The sequence below is a fragment of the Molossus molossus genome, unplaced genomic scaffold (assembly GCF_014108415.1).
Source record: "Molossus molossus isolate mMolMol1 unplaced genomic scaffold, mMolMol1.p scaffold_m16_p_6, whole genome shotgun sequence".
Classification (NCBI taxonomy): domain Eukaryota; kingdom Metazoa; phylum Chordata; class Mammalia; order Chiroptera; family Molossidae; genus Molossus; species Molossus molossus.
The window spans coordinates 18,688,651-18,704,553 of record NW_023425399.1 but is presented as its reverse complement, the minus strand read 5'-3'; the positions used below and the strand labels follow the sequence as shown (position 1 = coordinate 18,704,553).

Sequence of the window (15,903 nt, the reverse complement as noted above, 5' to 3'; positions counted from 1 at the left end):
CTAACACTTTAAAAAAATTCAGAGAAAGAAATCTGTTACTAAGAAGATAAAATCTTATTTCATCACTAAGTTTAAGATTCAACATCAGTTTTAGTTTTAAATAGGCTGTTTGTTGCCATCCTTCTTTCAAATATCAGTCCAACTCAACAAAGAGAATGAGAAACAGAAACTATTCTGGAGAAAACTAGGAGTCATCCATAACTCCAAATCATAATATATAAAACTGGAAGTGGAGGGAAAGATCACAAATTACTCAGCAGAAAGTAGAATGGTCAAAGGTTAAGGGCCTAAAAAGATACACTAAAAACAAATGAATTTGCTCTATGTAACCTGAGAAGAAACATAGCACAGATGGAACAGAAAGTAGTGGTTGAACAAGGGGCCAACATGGATGGATGACTTGAACAATTGTTGTAGTTAGAATTACACCCACCCAACCCCCACTCTAAGGAGTCAGATGAGAGACCTCTAGTCTGTCCCAACAGAGATCTGAAACTAGAGAAACTTAAAATTTGAGAAACACCAGGCATAGAAGACAGGTTTTATGTAAAAGTTTGCAGGATGAATTGTGAAATCAAGTTTCCCTTCCTTTTTCTGGTCCAAAACAGCAACTGTGAGGAAAGAAATTAGTAGATACTTCCCTAGAGAAACCAAAATATTACCCAAATAGTTGAGGGCCCCTAATAAAAGGCTGGTGGTCTTTTATTTATTTTTTTAGACATTTTTATTGATTTTATTTTATTTATTTTTTTACTGTTGAAAGTATTACAGATGTTCCCCTTTGTTCCCTACATTGATTTTAATCTTATTTTTTAAAATCCTCACCCAAGGATAATTTTTTCACCTAAATTTTCTAATTTATTTGCATCAATTTCCTTACAATGTACTAGAATTACTATTTTTTTATTTATTATTTTTTGTTACAGATGTTTCTCCCCCCCCCACTGACACCCTCCTGCCAATCCTGCCCCAGCACTGTTGTCTATGTCCATTGATTATGCATATATGCATGTAAGTTCTTTGGTTTATCTCTTCCTTCTCACCCTCCAAAGGTTTGTCAATCTGAACCCTACTTCTATGTCTCTGGATCTAATTTGTTCATCAGCTTATTTTGTTCATTATATTCCATACAGTGGGAGGGAGGGAGAGAGAGAGAAAAATGGATTCGAGAAAGACACATGGATTGGCTGCCTCCTGCATGATCATGACCAGGGCCGGGGACCAAACCACAACCCAGGTATATCCCCTTGACCGGAACTGAACCTGAGACTCTCTGATCTGCAGGCCAACACTTTAACCGCTGAGCCAAACCAGCTATGGTTTTATTGATTTTAGAGAGAGAGGAAGGTAGAAGGAGAGATAGAGAAACATTGATATGAGAGAGAAACATCTATCAGGTTGCCTCCCACACACGCCGACTAGGAACCAAACTAGCTACTCTTCGGTGCTTGGGATGACACTCAACCAACTGAGCTACACCTGCCAGGGCAAGGCTGGTGGACTGGTATTCCCACTCTTGAATACAGAGCTTTGAATCAAACTGTTTGTCAACATAAAGGTTTATTAATGTCTCATTTTTAGTGCCTCATTCAAATATAAGTGAACATTCAGGAATAATCAAACATTTATGGAAAACCTCCCACTGAAAGACAAAGATAAAAATAAACAGAAAAGAAACTAAGAGGGCCCTGGCCGGTTTGGCTCAGCGGTTGGAGCGTCGGCCTGCGGTACAGAGAGACCCGGGTTGGGTTCCCGCTAAGGGCACGTACCTCGGTTGCAGTTCGTCCCCGGCCCTGGTTGGTCGTGCGGGTGGCAGCCACTCGATGTGTCCCTTCACATCGATGTTTCTCTCTCTCTCTCTCTCTCTCTCTCTCTCTTCCTCTCTCTCCCTCCCGCTCTATCTGAACAAAAAATGGAAAAATGTCCTCGGGTGAGGATAAAAAAAAAGAAACTAAGAGGAAACAGACAATGTAGGCAACGGAAAAAACTTTAAATAAATCTAAATTAATAACTTCAGAGAGAAAGAGATCTTGGAAATGAAAATATAACTAAAATAAAAAATTCATTAGGATTAGATGATGAAAAGTTGAATAAATACCCTTAGAATTAGAACAAAAAGACAAAGTAAGAAAAATAAAAGAAGAAAATAAAAAGATTAATCCAAAAGGTCCCTCATCTGAAAAATAAAAGCTCTAGTGATATAAATCAGTGGGCAATATATTGCCTAAGAAATAATGCAATAAAATGACTCCAAAATACAGGACATAAATTTTGAGACTAAAAGAGCAACTTTGTTGGAATGCCCAACACACAAATGATAAGATGTACAATAAGGGCCCTGGTCAGTTTGGCTCAGCATTGGCCTGCGGTCTAGAGAGACCTGGGTTCGGTTTCCACTGAGGGCATGTACCTTGGTTGCAGTTTGTCCCTGGCCCTGGTTGGGTTGTGCGGGTGGCAGCCACTCGATGTGTCTCTTTCACGTCAATGTTTCTCTCTTTCTCTTCCTCCCACTTTATCTGAACAAAAAATGGAAGGATATCCTCAGGTGAGGATAAAAAAAAAAAGATATACAATAAGGAACTTTATTATAAATTTCAGTACATCAGTGATAAAAAGAGGATATTAATATTCCAGAAACTAGACACAGGACACATACCAATAATGAGAATTAGAATGCCATTAGGTTTCTAATTAGCAACACTGGCATCTAGAAGATAATGGAGCAATGCCTTCAAAATCATAAAGGACAATGATTGTCAATCTAGAATTCTAAATATAGACAACTACCAATCAAATGTAAGTCTAAAAAACATTATACAAAGTTTTTAAAAAGGTACTTAAAGCAAAGTAAGGTTTCTACACCTTACCTAACCTGATAAAATGTCTTTCTATACCAGTGGATTGTGAAGTTATTTATATATATAGCAATACCTAGAACAACCACTTTAAAAAAAAAAATCAATACAAAGAGATGTAGTCTAAAAAGTGTTCAAATTATTCACAGAAAGGTAGGGGAAAAAAAAACGTGAGAGAGAGAACAAATAAAAAACTAAAAATAAAATGTAGGTTTATGTCCTAACAACAATTTCAACCATTTTCATCCTGTGGCACACATAAACTAATCACTAAAATTCTGTGGCACACCCAAAAATATTTTTTTGCTGATCCGACAAAAAAATAGGTATAATTTTGATTAATTCACAGCAGACAGCTATTGCTGTGTTGGCTATTGTCATTTTTTAAAAAATTGACAATCTAGCCCTGGCCGGTTTGGCTCAGCAGTTAGAGCGTCGGCCTGCGGTCCAGAGAGACCCGGGTTCGGTTCCCGCTAAGGGCATGTACCTGGGTTGCAGTTTGTCCCCGGCCCTGGTTGGGTCGTGTGGGTGGCAACCACTCGATGTGTCCCTTTTATGTTGATGTTTCTCTCTCTCCCCCTTCCTCCGACTCTATCTGAACAAAATATGGAAAAATGTCCTTGGGTGAGGACTAAAAATAAAAATAAAAATAAAAATTGACAATCTAGGGGGAAAGAAGTCAGTACCCCTGACTAAATAGGTATTAAGTCAGGTTAGTAAGTCTCATGTTTTAAAAATTCTTGCAGCACATCAGTTGAAAATCGCTGCCCTAACATATCAAGAATTAAATGTAAGTGGTCTACATTAACTGATTAAAAGAGACTTACAGAGTAGGTAAATATACATGACTCAATTCTATGCTATCTACAAGAAATTTACTTCAAAAATGACAATACAGCCCAGCCGGCATGGCTCGGTGGTTGAGCGTTGACCCAAGCAGGCCACATGCCCAAGTTGTGGGCCAAATCCCTAGTGGGGGGCATGCATGAGGTAGCCAGTCAATGTTCTCACTCAATGATGTTTCTGTATCTCTCTTCCTTTCCCTTCCTCCCTTTCTCTCTCTCAAATCAATAAAGAAAAAAAAAGATAACAATACAGGTAGCTTGAAAACAAAAGGATGGAAAAAAAAATATGCCATTAATTCAAAGAGAGCAGGAGGGTCTCTATATAAACATCAGATAGATGTCAGAACAAAGAAAATTACCAGATTCAGAGGGACATTTTATCACGATAAAAGGATCAATTTACCAAGAAGACATAGTAATCCTCGATTTGTATGCATCAAAGAGCAGAGCTTCAAAATAGGTGAATTAAAAAAAATCTGAGAGATGACCAGGCTGGATGGCTCAGTTGGTTGGACCGTTGTCCCACACACCAAAAGGTGGTGGGTTCAATTCCTGATCAGGGGCACATACCTGGGTTTTGGGTTCTATCCCTGGTCAGGACACATATGGGAGGCAACCAACCAATGTTTCTCTCAAGTCGATGTATGTTTTTTTCTCTCTCTCTCACTCTCTCTAAAAGTCAATAAAAACATATCCTCTGGTACGGATTAAAAAGAAAAAAATTAAAAGTACAGAAGTGGCTCAAGGGAGTGAGTGTGATTATAAAGGGGTGTTATGAGGGGGAACTTTGTAGTGACAAACAGTTCTGTATCTTGATTTTGGTGGTGGTTATATAATCTACAGATGGGACACATGGTAAAGAGAGAGAGACATACATTGTTCCAGTGTCAATTTCCTACTTTGAAATTGTACTATGTAAACCGTAACCACTGAAGGCAAATGGGTACATGAGACCTTCCTATACTACTTTTCTAACTTTCTGTTAATCTATAATTATTTCAAAATAAAATGTTGAAAATGTATTTCCTTCTCATGAAGCTATATTAAATATTAGCTTAAATCGTGAAATACATGAAATCCAGGAAAAAGGGGAATCAACAAAGAAGAGAGATGAAAATTTCCAGGATGAAACAAAGAAATTTTTTTTTACAATATTTATGCTGCACTGAGATACATTAACCTATTTCTATTGGAAGTAAAAGTCAGAAGACTCCAAGAATGACAAAAAGAAGATGGATGAATCTGATATATAATAGGTTTGACTTTTTATTTATTTTTAAATATATTTTATTAATTTTTCAGAGAAAGAGGAAGGGAGAGAGAGACAGAAACATTGATGTGAAAGAGAAACATCAATCAGCTGCCTCCTGCACGCTCACCACTGGGGACCAAGCCCAAAACCCGGGCATGTGCCCTGACCAGGAATTGAAACGGGACTTCTCAGTCCATGGGACGACACTTTCCACTGAGCCACACTGGCTGGGCAGGTTTAACCTTTTAAAAATCTTCTTTACATAGCTATTGGAGACAGTGGTCAGATTTGATCTAAGATTCAAAGAAAGTAAAAACAAAACAAAACAAAAAAAACAAAAATTTATTCCTCTGAGAAGTGTGGGCAAATAAATACCTTAATTATTAGTTGGCTTAACAGTCAGGTGAAGGACAAAAAACAGGACCTAAATGGAAAGGATACTGATGGTGTACCAAAGACGAATTTTACATATTTCACATTCCTGCATTGAGGTGGCTGGCTCTAGATGTGCCAAAGACAACTAAGGCCAACTAATATCTACTCTTACCTCAGTTTGCTCTTAACCGATGACTTTCACAGTGCATTCTAGAACTAGGCTTAAGATTTATGGGCCTTGCTAGTGGCTGAGAGAGTGGGTTTACTTACTGACATGTCCATTCCATGAAGTCTTCGTGTTTCCTGAACCACTACAGTCTCTAATATTTTATAATACAAAATTTCTGCAAGCTTTAATCTGTTTACAGCAAAGTCTATGAGGGAAAAAAGGGAAAATGTGCTAATGAAATGTAGCTGTTAAGTACTAAATAACAAAATATATAACTTAAATATGATAAATTAAGAATAGCAGGGAAGGAAAAAACTTGAATTTCTATGTTCTGGGGGAACAATCTGTCTATTTTTAATAGTGTTAACTTTAGTTTTGTCTTCTTACCTATGTGAGATCCTGGTTGTTCATCTGTTGATTGAGTATAGTGTTGACAGAAAGTCTCTCCTATTTCTTTCATTATTTTCATGATATTTTCCATAGGATTACGCATACAAGATCTATAAAATACAACAGGAACTCAATTACCAGGGGGAAAAAAATAACCCAGCCTACCAACATTCCTTCTTTTAAGAATTAGTTTGGTTTTCAGTGACCAAAGTTCTATTCTCAATTGATATGTAAATGTAGCATATTTCAAACAAGTCTATAGCTCTAAATAAAATAATTTGGAACATTGTTTAGGAATTTCAATATCAGAAGAGTCAACATCCTCTACATTGTATTTATATTTATATGACATTCTAGAAAAGGCAAAACTATAGGGACAGAAAACATGTCAGTGGTTGCCAGAGGTTGAGGAATTATAGGGGATGGCTACAAAGGGGCATAAATTTGGGGAGGATAATGGAACTGTTCTATGTCTTGACTGTGGTGGCAGTGGTTACACAACTGTATGTACTTGTCAAATCTAATACAACTATACAGTGAAAAGAACTATTATATATAAATTATACTTCAATAAACTTGACTTAAGAAAAAACCAGAAAGGTGATATAGTAGTGTGTACACACACATCCATACACACCCACATATTCTGCTGGAAAAATAAACTGCCAAAAACCTAAGCCAAAAAAATGAACAGAAAAATAAAGCACCAAAAACAAACACCTGGCAAGAAGCAATTAAACTCTTTTACCTTTAAATTGTTACCTTTCTAGCATTCAAATACAGAACATAGTTGTTAATTCAGAAATGACAAACAAATCCAAGACTGTGAGAAAGAAAGTGATTTGCCCAATAACACATTATCTAGCACAGGGTTCATTACTTCCAATCCCATGTTAAAATAGACCAATATTATGTGCAGAGAGGTAGGTAGAAAAAAATGGTAAAAATACTTTATCTTGCCTTGCCAGTGTTCCTCAGCAGATTGAGTGTCATCCCATGGACTGAGGTTCTATTCCTGGTGAGGGCACATACCCAGATTTCAGGCTCCATCCCCACTAGGGGGCGTGCAGGAGGCAGCCAATTGATGTATCTCTCACATGGATGTTTCTTTTTTTTTTTTTTTTTATCCTCACCCAAGGACATTTTTCCATTTTTTGTTCAGATAGAGCGGGAGGGAGAGAGAGGAAAAGAGAGAGAGAGAAACATCGATGTGAAAGGGACACATCGAGTGGCTGCCACCCGCACGACCAACCAGGGCCGGGGACAAACTGCAACCGAGATACATGCCCTTAGCGGGAACCGAACCCGGGTCTCTCTGTACCGAAGGCCGACGCTCTAACCGCTGAGCCAAACCGGCCAGGGCCACATGGATGTTTCTATCTCTCTCTCCCTCTCTAAAAAAATCAACAAAAAGATATTTTTTAAAAATACTTTTTCTTGTCAAGTTCTAAGGCAAAGCTCTGCCTCTTAAGTTGTTTTCTTCCAACTAGGTTCTTTTCTTTTGTTTATGTTGTAAAAAGCACATAAATTTACCTTCTTAATTTTTAAGTGTCTACTAGAGTATTGTTAACTATGTGCACGCTGCTGTAAAATAGATCTCTAGAACTTTTTCATCTTGCATGACTGAAACTGTATTTCCATTGAACAACTCCCCATTTCTCCTTTCTTCAACCAATGGCTCTACCATTCTACTTTTTATCAGTCTGATTATTTTAGATACAGTAGTACCTAAAGTGGAATCATTCAGTATTTGTCTTTTTGTCACTGGCTTATTTCACTTAGATAATATCTTCAAGGTTCATCCATATTGTAGCACATGACAGGAATTTTTTCTTTTTAATACTGAATAAGTCCAGCCGGTGTGGCTCAGTGGTTGAGCGTCGACCCATGCACAAAGAGGTCGCCAGTTCAATTCCCGGTCAGGACACATGCCCAGGTTGTGGGCCTGATTCCCAGCGGGGGGCATCCAGGAGATGACCAATCGATATTCTCTTTGATGTTTCTATCTCGCTCTCCCTCTCACTTCATCTCTCTCTAAAACCAATAAAGGGGAAAAAAATACTGAATAATATTCCATTGTATGTATATACCACATTTCCTTTACCTATTCACCTATTGAAAGGACATTTAGGTTACTTCCATATCTTACCTATTGTGAGTAATGTGCAATGAATTTGGGTATGCAAATATCTTTGAGAGCCTGTTTTCAATTCTTTTGGATATTTATCCAGAAGTGAGATCGCTAAGTCATAAAAATTCTATTTTTATTCATTTTTTTAATCCTCACCTGAGGATATTTTTCCTTTTTCTTCAGAGGGAGAGGGAAAGAGAGAGAAACATCAATGTGAGAGAGATACATCGACTGGTTGCCTCCCACACGACCCCAACCAAGGCAGGGGACGAACCACAACCGAGGTACATGCCCTTGACTGGAATCAAACCCGAGACTCATTGGTCTGCGGGCCAATGCTCTAACCACTGAGCAAAACTGGCCAGAGCTAAATATTCTATTTTTAATTATATGAGGAATATCAATACTGTTTTCCATATCAGCTATACCAACTTCATAACACCACCCAGCAGCATGCTAGAATTCTGATTTATCGACATTATTTGCTAACATTTGTTTTCTTTTTTTTACAGTGGCCATTCTAATGGGTGTAAGGAGATATTTTATTTTGGTTTTAATTAGCATTTTCCTGATGATTTTCCTGAGACAACGCTCATTTTCCTGATGACGTCGAAAATTTTCTCATAAGCTCGTGGACATCTGCATATCTTCTTTAAAGAAATAAATGTCTGCCCTGGCCGGTTTGGCTCAGCGGTTAGAGCATCGGCCTGCGGTCCAGAGAGACCCGGGTTCGGTTCCCGCTTAGGGCATGTGCCTCGGTTGCAGTTTGTCTCCGGCCCTGGTTGGTCGTGCGGGTGGCAGCCATTTGATGTGTCTCTTTCCCGTCGATGTTTCTCTCTCTCTCTCTCTCTTCCTCTCTCTCCCTCCCACTCTATCTGTGCAAAAAATGGAAAAATGTCCTCGGTTGAGGATTAAAAAAAAGAAACAAAAACAAAACAAAAAATAAAGAAATAAATGTCTATTTAAGTCTTTGCCCATTAAAAAAATTGTTTTAAGTTGATCTTAGACAGAGAGGGAGAGAAAGATGGAGAGAGAGATAGAAACATCGATGACAGCCCTGGCCGGTTTGGCTCAGTGGTTGGAGCATTGGCCCACGGACCAGTGAGTCTCAGGTTCGATTCCAGTCAAGAGTACGTACCTCGGTTGCTTTGTCCCTGGCCCTGGTCAGGGTTGTAGGGGCAACCAGTTGATGTGTTCCTCACATGTTGACGTTCTTCTTTCTCTCCCCCCCCCCCCACTCTATCTGAAGATAAACGGAAAAACATCCTCAGGTGAGGATTAAAGAAAAGAAAAAGAAAAAAAAACATCGATGAGAGAGAAACTTTGATCAGCTGTACCCTGCACCCACCCTGCTGGGGATTGAGCCTACAACCCGACCATGTGCCCTGGCCAGGAATAAAACCAGAGACCTCTTGGTGCATAGGTCGATGCTCAACCAATGAGTAACACTGGCCGGGATGCTCATTTTTTAATCAGGTGATTTTTTTTTTGGTTTTGTTACTGAATTGTAGGAGTTCTTTATATGCTGTGGCTACAAACCTCTTATCTGGTTTGCAATTATTTTCTTCCACTCCAGTTGCTTGCCTCTTACCCTGTAAATTATTTCCTTTGCTGTACAGAAGTATTTAAGTTTGACATAGTCCTATTGGTCTATCTTTGCTTTTATTACCTAAAATATTGATGTCATATCCAATAAATCATTGCCCATTTCAATGTCATGAAGCTTTTCCCCCTATATTTTATTCTAGTTGTATAGTCAGGTCTCATGTTTAGGTATTTAATCAATTTTGAATTAAGTTTTATATAAAGTGTAAGAGTCTATCTTTATTCTTTTGCATGTGGATATCCAGTTTTCCCAACACCAATTGTTGGAGACTATCCTTTCCTTATTAGTGTAGTCTCGGCACCTTTATCAAAGATCATTTGACCATATATATAAAAATTTATTTTGGCCCTGCCCGGTTTGGCTCAATGGCTAGAGCGTTGGCCTGCAGTCCAGAGAGACCCGGGTTCGGTTCCCACTAAGGGCACATACCTTGGTTGTGGTTTGTCCCCAGCCCTGGTTGGGTCATGCAGGAGGCAGCTACTCAATGTGTCCCTTTCATTTCGATGTTTCTCTCTCTCTCCTTCCCACTCTATCTGAACAAAAATAGAAAAATGTCCTAGGGTGAGGATAAAAAAAAAAAGTATTTTGGGGATCTACATGTCTGTCTTTATGCCAATATCATACTGTTTTGATTACTATAGCTACATACTACACTTTGAAATCAGAAAGTATGAAGCCTCCACCTTTGTTCTTCTTTCTCAAGATTGTTTTGGCTATTGAAGGTCCTTTAAAATTCCATATAAATTTTAGGGTTTTATTTTGCATTTATCTTCAGATAGATCGGGAGGGAGAGAGGGAGGAAGATAGAGAAATATCCATGTGAGAGAGACACATCAAGTGGTTGCCACCCTCACAACCCCAACCAGGGCTGGGGACAAACTGCAACTGAGATGTGTGCCCTTAGTGGGAACCAAACCCGGGATTCTCTGGGCCATGGGTCAATGCTCTAACCTCTGAGCCAAACCAGCCAGGGCAATTTTAGGATTTTTTTTCTATTTTTGTAAAAAATGCCATTGGGCCCACCTGGTGTGGCTCACTGGTTGAGCGTTGACCCATGCACCAAGAGGTCATTGTTTCGATCCCCAGTCAGGACACATGCCCAGGTGTGGGCCCAATCCCCAGTGGGGGGCATGCAGGAGGTAACCAATTGATGTTCTCTCTCATCGATGTTTCTATCTTTCTTTCCCTCTCCTTTCCTCTCTCTCTAAAACCAATTAAAAAGATTTTTTTAATGCTATTAGGATTTTGATATTGATTGTACTGAATCTTTGGGTAAATATGGAGATTTAACAATATTAAATATTATAATTCATGAACATGGAATGCCTTTGCATTTATTTGTTTCTAGTTTCTTTATTGTGTTTTGTATTCTATGTTTTCATTCTTCCTTTTCTTGTTGCTATAAAATGTTAGCATAGTTTCCTTGCCACTTCATTTGAACTTGTTCATACTTAAATGGGTAGTAAGTCCAGATATATTTATTCAAATGCTAGGAAGAAAGATCTTCATGATGGTCTTCTTACCTTACCTATCATCTGCTTAAATTCTGAGCTGTGTTTGAGGCTGGGGATTGTTCTGTCCACTTTTCTGTAGACTGAAGGTTTGGGGAGTAAGGGTAAAGCTCAGCTGGTGGTATGTTTAGCTTTTGTTGGAGGACCAGGACTTTGCTTTCTCTTCTGAGATTTAGTCAAATGTCCCCAGATATCTTCTAGTTCTATGAAGATTTGTCCCCAAATCATCATGAAACCTTGGAAAATGGCAGGCCCTGGGAGTTTTTCACATTTCTGCCAAGATCTTGGTGGTGGTATATAAGGACTTTCACTTGGGAAGGGTTCTATGACTTTTTACCCATCTATCTATGCATCTCATTTATTTCTCTCTACATCTGGGATGGGCATATAAGAATCATCCATTTCTTTGCTGACCACCACTTTGGAAATTTATGGCATGATAGATCCCTTTTCTCATTTGGTTTTTGCTGGTAAATAGTTTGCTAGTTCTTATTCTTCTCTTATTTCATTAGATATTAGGAAAGAAGGTTCTCTGATCTGGCTTCATTTTCCCATCTTTACTAGGAAACTTGCCTCTTTTTCTTTCTTTTTTAAAAAAATTCTCACCTGAGGATATGTTTTTCTGATTTTTTTTTAGAGAGAGGAGAAGGGGGAGAGAGAGAGAGAGAGAGAGAGAGAGAGAGAGAGAGAGAAAGAAAGATCAATCAGTGCCTCGTGTATGCACTCCCACTGGGAATCGAACTTGCAACCTAGGTATGTGCTCTGACTGGGAATCAAACCTGCATCCTTCCGGTGCATGGATGATGCTCTAACTGACACACACTGGCCAGGAGCTCTTTTTTCTTTTAACATGCTCAAAGCACTTTATGATTTTATAGAGCATCTTCACACACACAGTATCTTATGTGATCCTTTCCTATAACCCTGTGAGGTAGGTGTTAAGATGTGCATTTCACAGGGAAAGGAATGGAAGTGGTAAGATACAGGCACACTACTTAGAATTCTACTAAACCATAATGCTGTGAAATTGAGGACTATGTATTAAACCTTGAAGGAACAGAGAGCTGTGAAAATATGATCTGTTAATAGAGACATTCAAAAATAACATGGAGCCCTGGCCTGTTGGGCTTAGCAGTTAAAGCGTCCGCCCGTGGACCAGAGTCCCAGGCTCGGTTCATCCTAAGGGCATGTACCTCGGTTGCAGTTTGTCCCCACCCCGGTTGGAGTTGTGTGGGTGGCAACCACTCGGTGTGTCTCTCTCGCATCGATGTTTCTCTCTCTGTCTCCCTTCCTCTCTCCCTCCCACTCTATCTAAAGGTAAATGCAAAAATGTCCTCGGATGAGGATAAAAAACAAAAAACAAACAAAAAAAATGGAATCGCACTTTTTCCTATTCCTTTTTTTTTTGTCTGCCTTTTCTTACCTTTTCTCCTTTTTCACGTTTCAGCCCTTTCTTCAACTATACAAAGTATCTCTAGTTTTAATGAAATATTTCTTTTTCTCCAGGACCTATACTGGATATATAAAGCATAAAATACAAAGAACTCCTTAGAATAAAAAATTATCAGCTTTATTTTTCATAAAATTGTTTTGTTTTGTTTTTTTGGCAGCTGCTCTGATAAAAAATTCTTGCTTGAAATAAGCAAGAAATTAAAAAAAAAACAAAAAAACACAAGTTTTGTTTTTTGGTTCAAATGTGTTGAATGATCTGTCCAAGTTCCACTTTACCTCACTACGAAATTTGAAAAAAAGGCTGTAATTTGGAGAAAAGAATACAAGAAGGTAAACTATACAAATCAAATTCAATCTACCTTTTTAATATTCTAATCAATTTAAAAATCTTGATCTCCTCTAAACACCTATAGAGCTCTGTTCTTCCTCCAATATAGCTCTGATGTATTGTATAATCGCCTGTTTACTTTCTATGTCTTTCAAGGACAATTAGTTCTGTAAAGTCAGACACAGTAGTTACCTTATTAGCTGTTTAGTCCAGCTCCAGGAGGCACACAATGAACATATGCTGAATTGATACTATGTCATCCCTATTGCTGGTTAAGAAGCATTTTATTGTGTTGTGTTTTTTTTCAAATTCTTACCCGAGGAAATTTTTCCATTCATCTTAAGACAGAGTGTGAGGGAGGGAGAAAGAGATAAACATTGATGTCAGAGAGACACATCGATTGGTTGCCTCCCTCATGACCCTAACTAGACATGCAACCCAGGTATGTGCCCTTGATCAGAATCAAACCCAAGACCCTCAGTCCAAGCTCCAGCACTCTAACCGCTGAGCCAAACTGGTCAGAGCCATTTGATAAACATTTAGATTGAACCCATTTAAAGCCAATGTAAAAAGGAAAACAGCCTGGACGGTGTGGCTCAATGGATTGACCGTACTACCATGGACTGAGAGGTCCCAGTTTGATTCCTGATCAGGGCACATGCCTGGGTTGCGGATTCAATTCCCAATAGAGGGCATGCTGGAGGCAGCTGATCAATGTTTCTCAATCATTGATATTTTTCTCTCTCTCTAAAATGTCAATATAAACATATTTAAAAAGAAAAATAGTGCAGAACTTAGGGATCGTTATGAGAGTGGAATTTCAAGGCTAAATAACCTTCCAGATATATTGAGCCTTGAAAGTCTATAATAATATGAATATTTATATGAAATATTTAATAGATACTTCTATCTGATTTAAGGTTAACATATTTTATAACAAAAATGGTATAGTAACACTTTCCAGATATATATCCACTATCTTAAGAATTCTGAATATACTGAATACAGAATGGAATACAAAATCTAATTTAAAAGAGATAATGTAGAAAATTAATAGTATTGAACTTACTCAAAAATATTTATAAGTTGTTCACTTGGTACATTTTTCAGTCCAGTCACAATACTCTGTAAGCGGCTCACACTTTGAGTGGCTGAAGCAACAGGAGTAATAATTGCTTCTTTTTCTCGTAAATATCGCCGTCCTGTCAGTGGGGTAGAAGGTGCAAATGATGTTTTCTGTCATAAAAGAAAAATCTGTGAGATTAAAAAGTTACCTTCCCCCTTATTAGGTCTTTAATTACATATACCATCTTTTCTATTCATATTTAATAGGCTACTCACCCCTCTTCTGGTTACCACCAAATTTTTAGCAATATAATGCTAATAACATCCTTACATTTGAGTAACACTTTTTCAAAGCATAATCTCACATTTTATCGTCTTAACATTCACTTAAAAATAATATACACATTTTCACCCTGACTGGTTTGGCTCAGCAGTTAGAGCGTCGGCCTGCAGTCCAGAGAGACCCGGGTTCGGTTCCTGCTAAGGGCATGTACCTCAGTTGCAGTTTGTCCCCGGCCTTGGTTGGGTCGTGCGGGTGGCAGCCACTCGATATGTCCCTTTCACGTTGATGTTTCTGTCTCTCTCTCTTCCTCTCTCTCCCTCCCGCTCTAGCTGAATAAAAAATGGAAAAATGTCCTCAGGTGAGGATAAAAAAAAACCATAAAATAATATACACATTTTCATTTTACATATGAGGCAACAGGCACAGAGAAGTTAAAAACCCTGTTTAAGCTGACAAAGTTAATGACAGAACTTAAATTAAAACAGGTTTTCTATCTTCTAGATCGGTGATTTTCAACCAGTGTGCCACAAGAATTTTTAAAACATTCAATATCTGATTATTTAATCAGAGGCGCTGACCTCTCCCCACCCCACCCCCCTTTTTTTGTTAATCCTCACCCAAGGATATTTTTCCAGTGATTTTTAGATAGAGTGGAAGGGAGGGAGGGAGAAACACTGATGTGAGAGAGAGACACATCAATTGGTTGCCTCCTGCATGACACCAACCAGGGCCAGGGATTGAACCTGCAACCCAGGTATGTGTCCTTGACCAGGAATTGAACCTGTGACCTTTAGTTCCACAGGCCAACATTCTAAATGCTGAGCCAAACCGTCCAGGGCCTGACTAGTTAATTCATGCTACCAGAGAGCTTTTTATTTTATTTTATTTTTTTTGATCCTCACCTGAGCATATTTTTTTATTAATGTTCAGATAGAGCTGGAGGGAGAATGGAAGGAAGAGAGAGAAAGAGGAACATCAATGTGAGAGAGACACATCAATTGGTTGCCACGTGCGCAACCACATCTGGGGCCGAGGACAAACCACAACAGAGGTACGTGCTCTTGGCCGAAATCAAACCCGGATGCTCTTACCGCTGACCCATACCGGCCAGGGCCAGAAATCTTTATATACAAGTATAAGTACCTGATTTAAAAAAGAAAATTTTTTTAGTATTGATTTTAGAGAGAAAGGAAGGAAGAGGGAGAGATAGAAACATCGATGAGAGAAAACATCAATTAGCCACTTCCGACATGTCCACCTTTAGCGATTTGGCCTACAACCCAGACATGTGCCCTGACCAGGAATCGAACTGGCAACCTCTTGGTACATGGGTCGGTGCTCAACCACCAAGCCAAACTGGCCAGGCTAGGTACCTGATTTTTTAAAAAGCCACTCTGGAGAAGAAAGCATGGGCAATTACTATTATTATTATTTTGTAAATCAACTGAAATTATACCTATTTCTTTGACAGATTAGCAAAAAATATATTTTTGGTGTGGTGCAGAATTTTAGTAATTAGTTTATGTGTGCCATGAGATGAAAAAGGTTGAAAAATCACTGTTCTAGACTAGTGACTTTTCTATTAAACCTTATCCTCCGATCCATTTTACACTTATTAGGCTAAAGTTCAAGAAGACCACA

General features: G+C 38.6%; 1 protein-coding gene across 6 annotated transcripts in view; it reads right to left on the bottom strand.

Annotated features, from left to right (window-relative positions):
• Positions 1–15,903, bottom strand: part of RBL1 (RB transcriptional corepressor like 1) — an 84,524-nt gene that overhangs the window by 54,694 nt on the left and 13,927 nt on the right. For 4 of the 6 annotated variants that reach the window (XM_036244995.1, XM_036244996.1, XM_036244997.1 and 1 more), the window contains exons 9-11: positions 13,984–14,150; positions 5,884–5,996; positions 5,598–5,701 (exon numbers count right to left, since the gene is read on the bottom strand). In XM_036244995.1, coding sequence (XP_036100888.1) covers positions 5,598–5,701; positions 5,884–5,996; positions 13,984–14,150 — 384 coding nt within the window. Of the gene's footprint in view, positions 1–5,597; positions 5,702–5,883; positions 5,997–12,557; positions 12,644–13,983; positions 14,151–14,323; positions 14,330–15,903 lie in introns of those variants that run through there. The other 2 variants (XM_036244999.1, XM_036245000.1) reach the window with 2 other exon arrangements.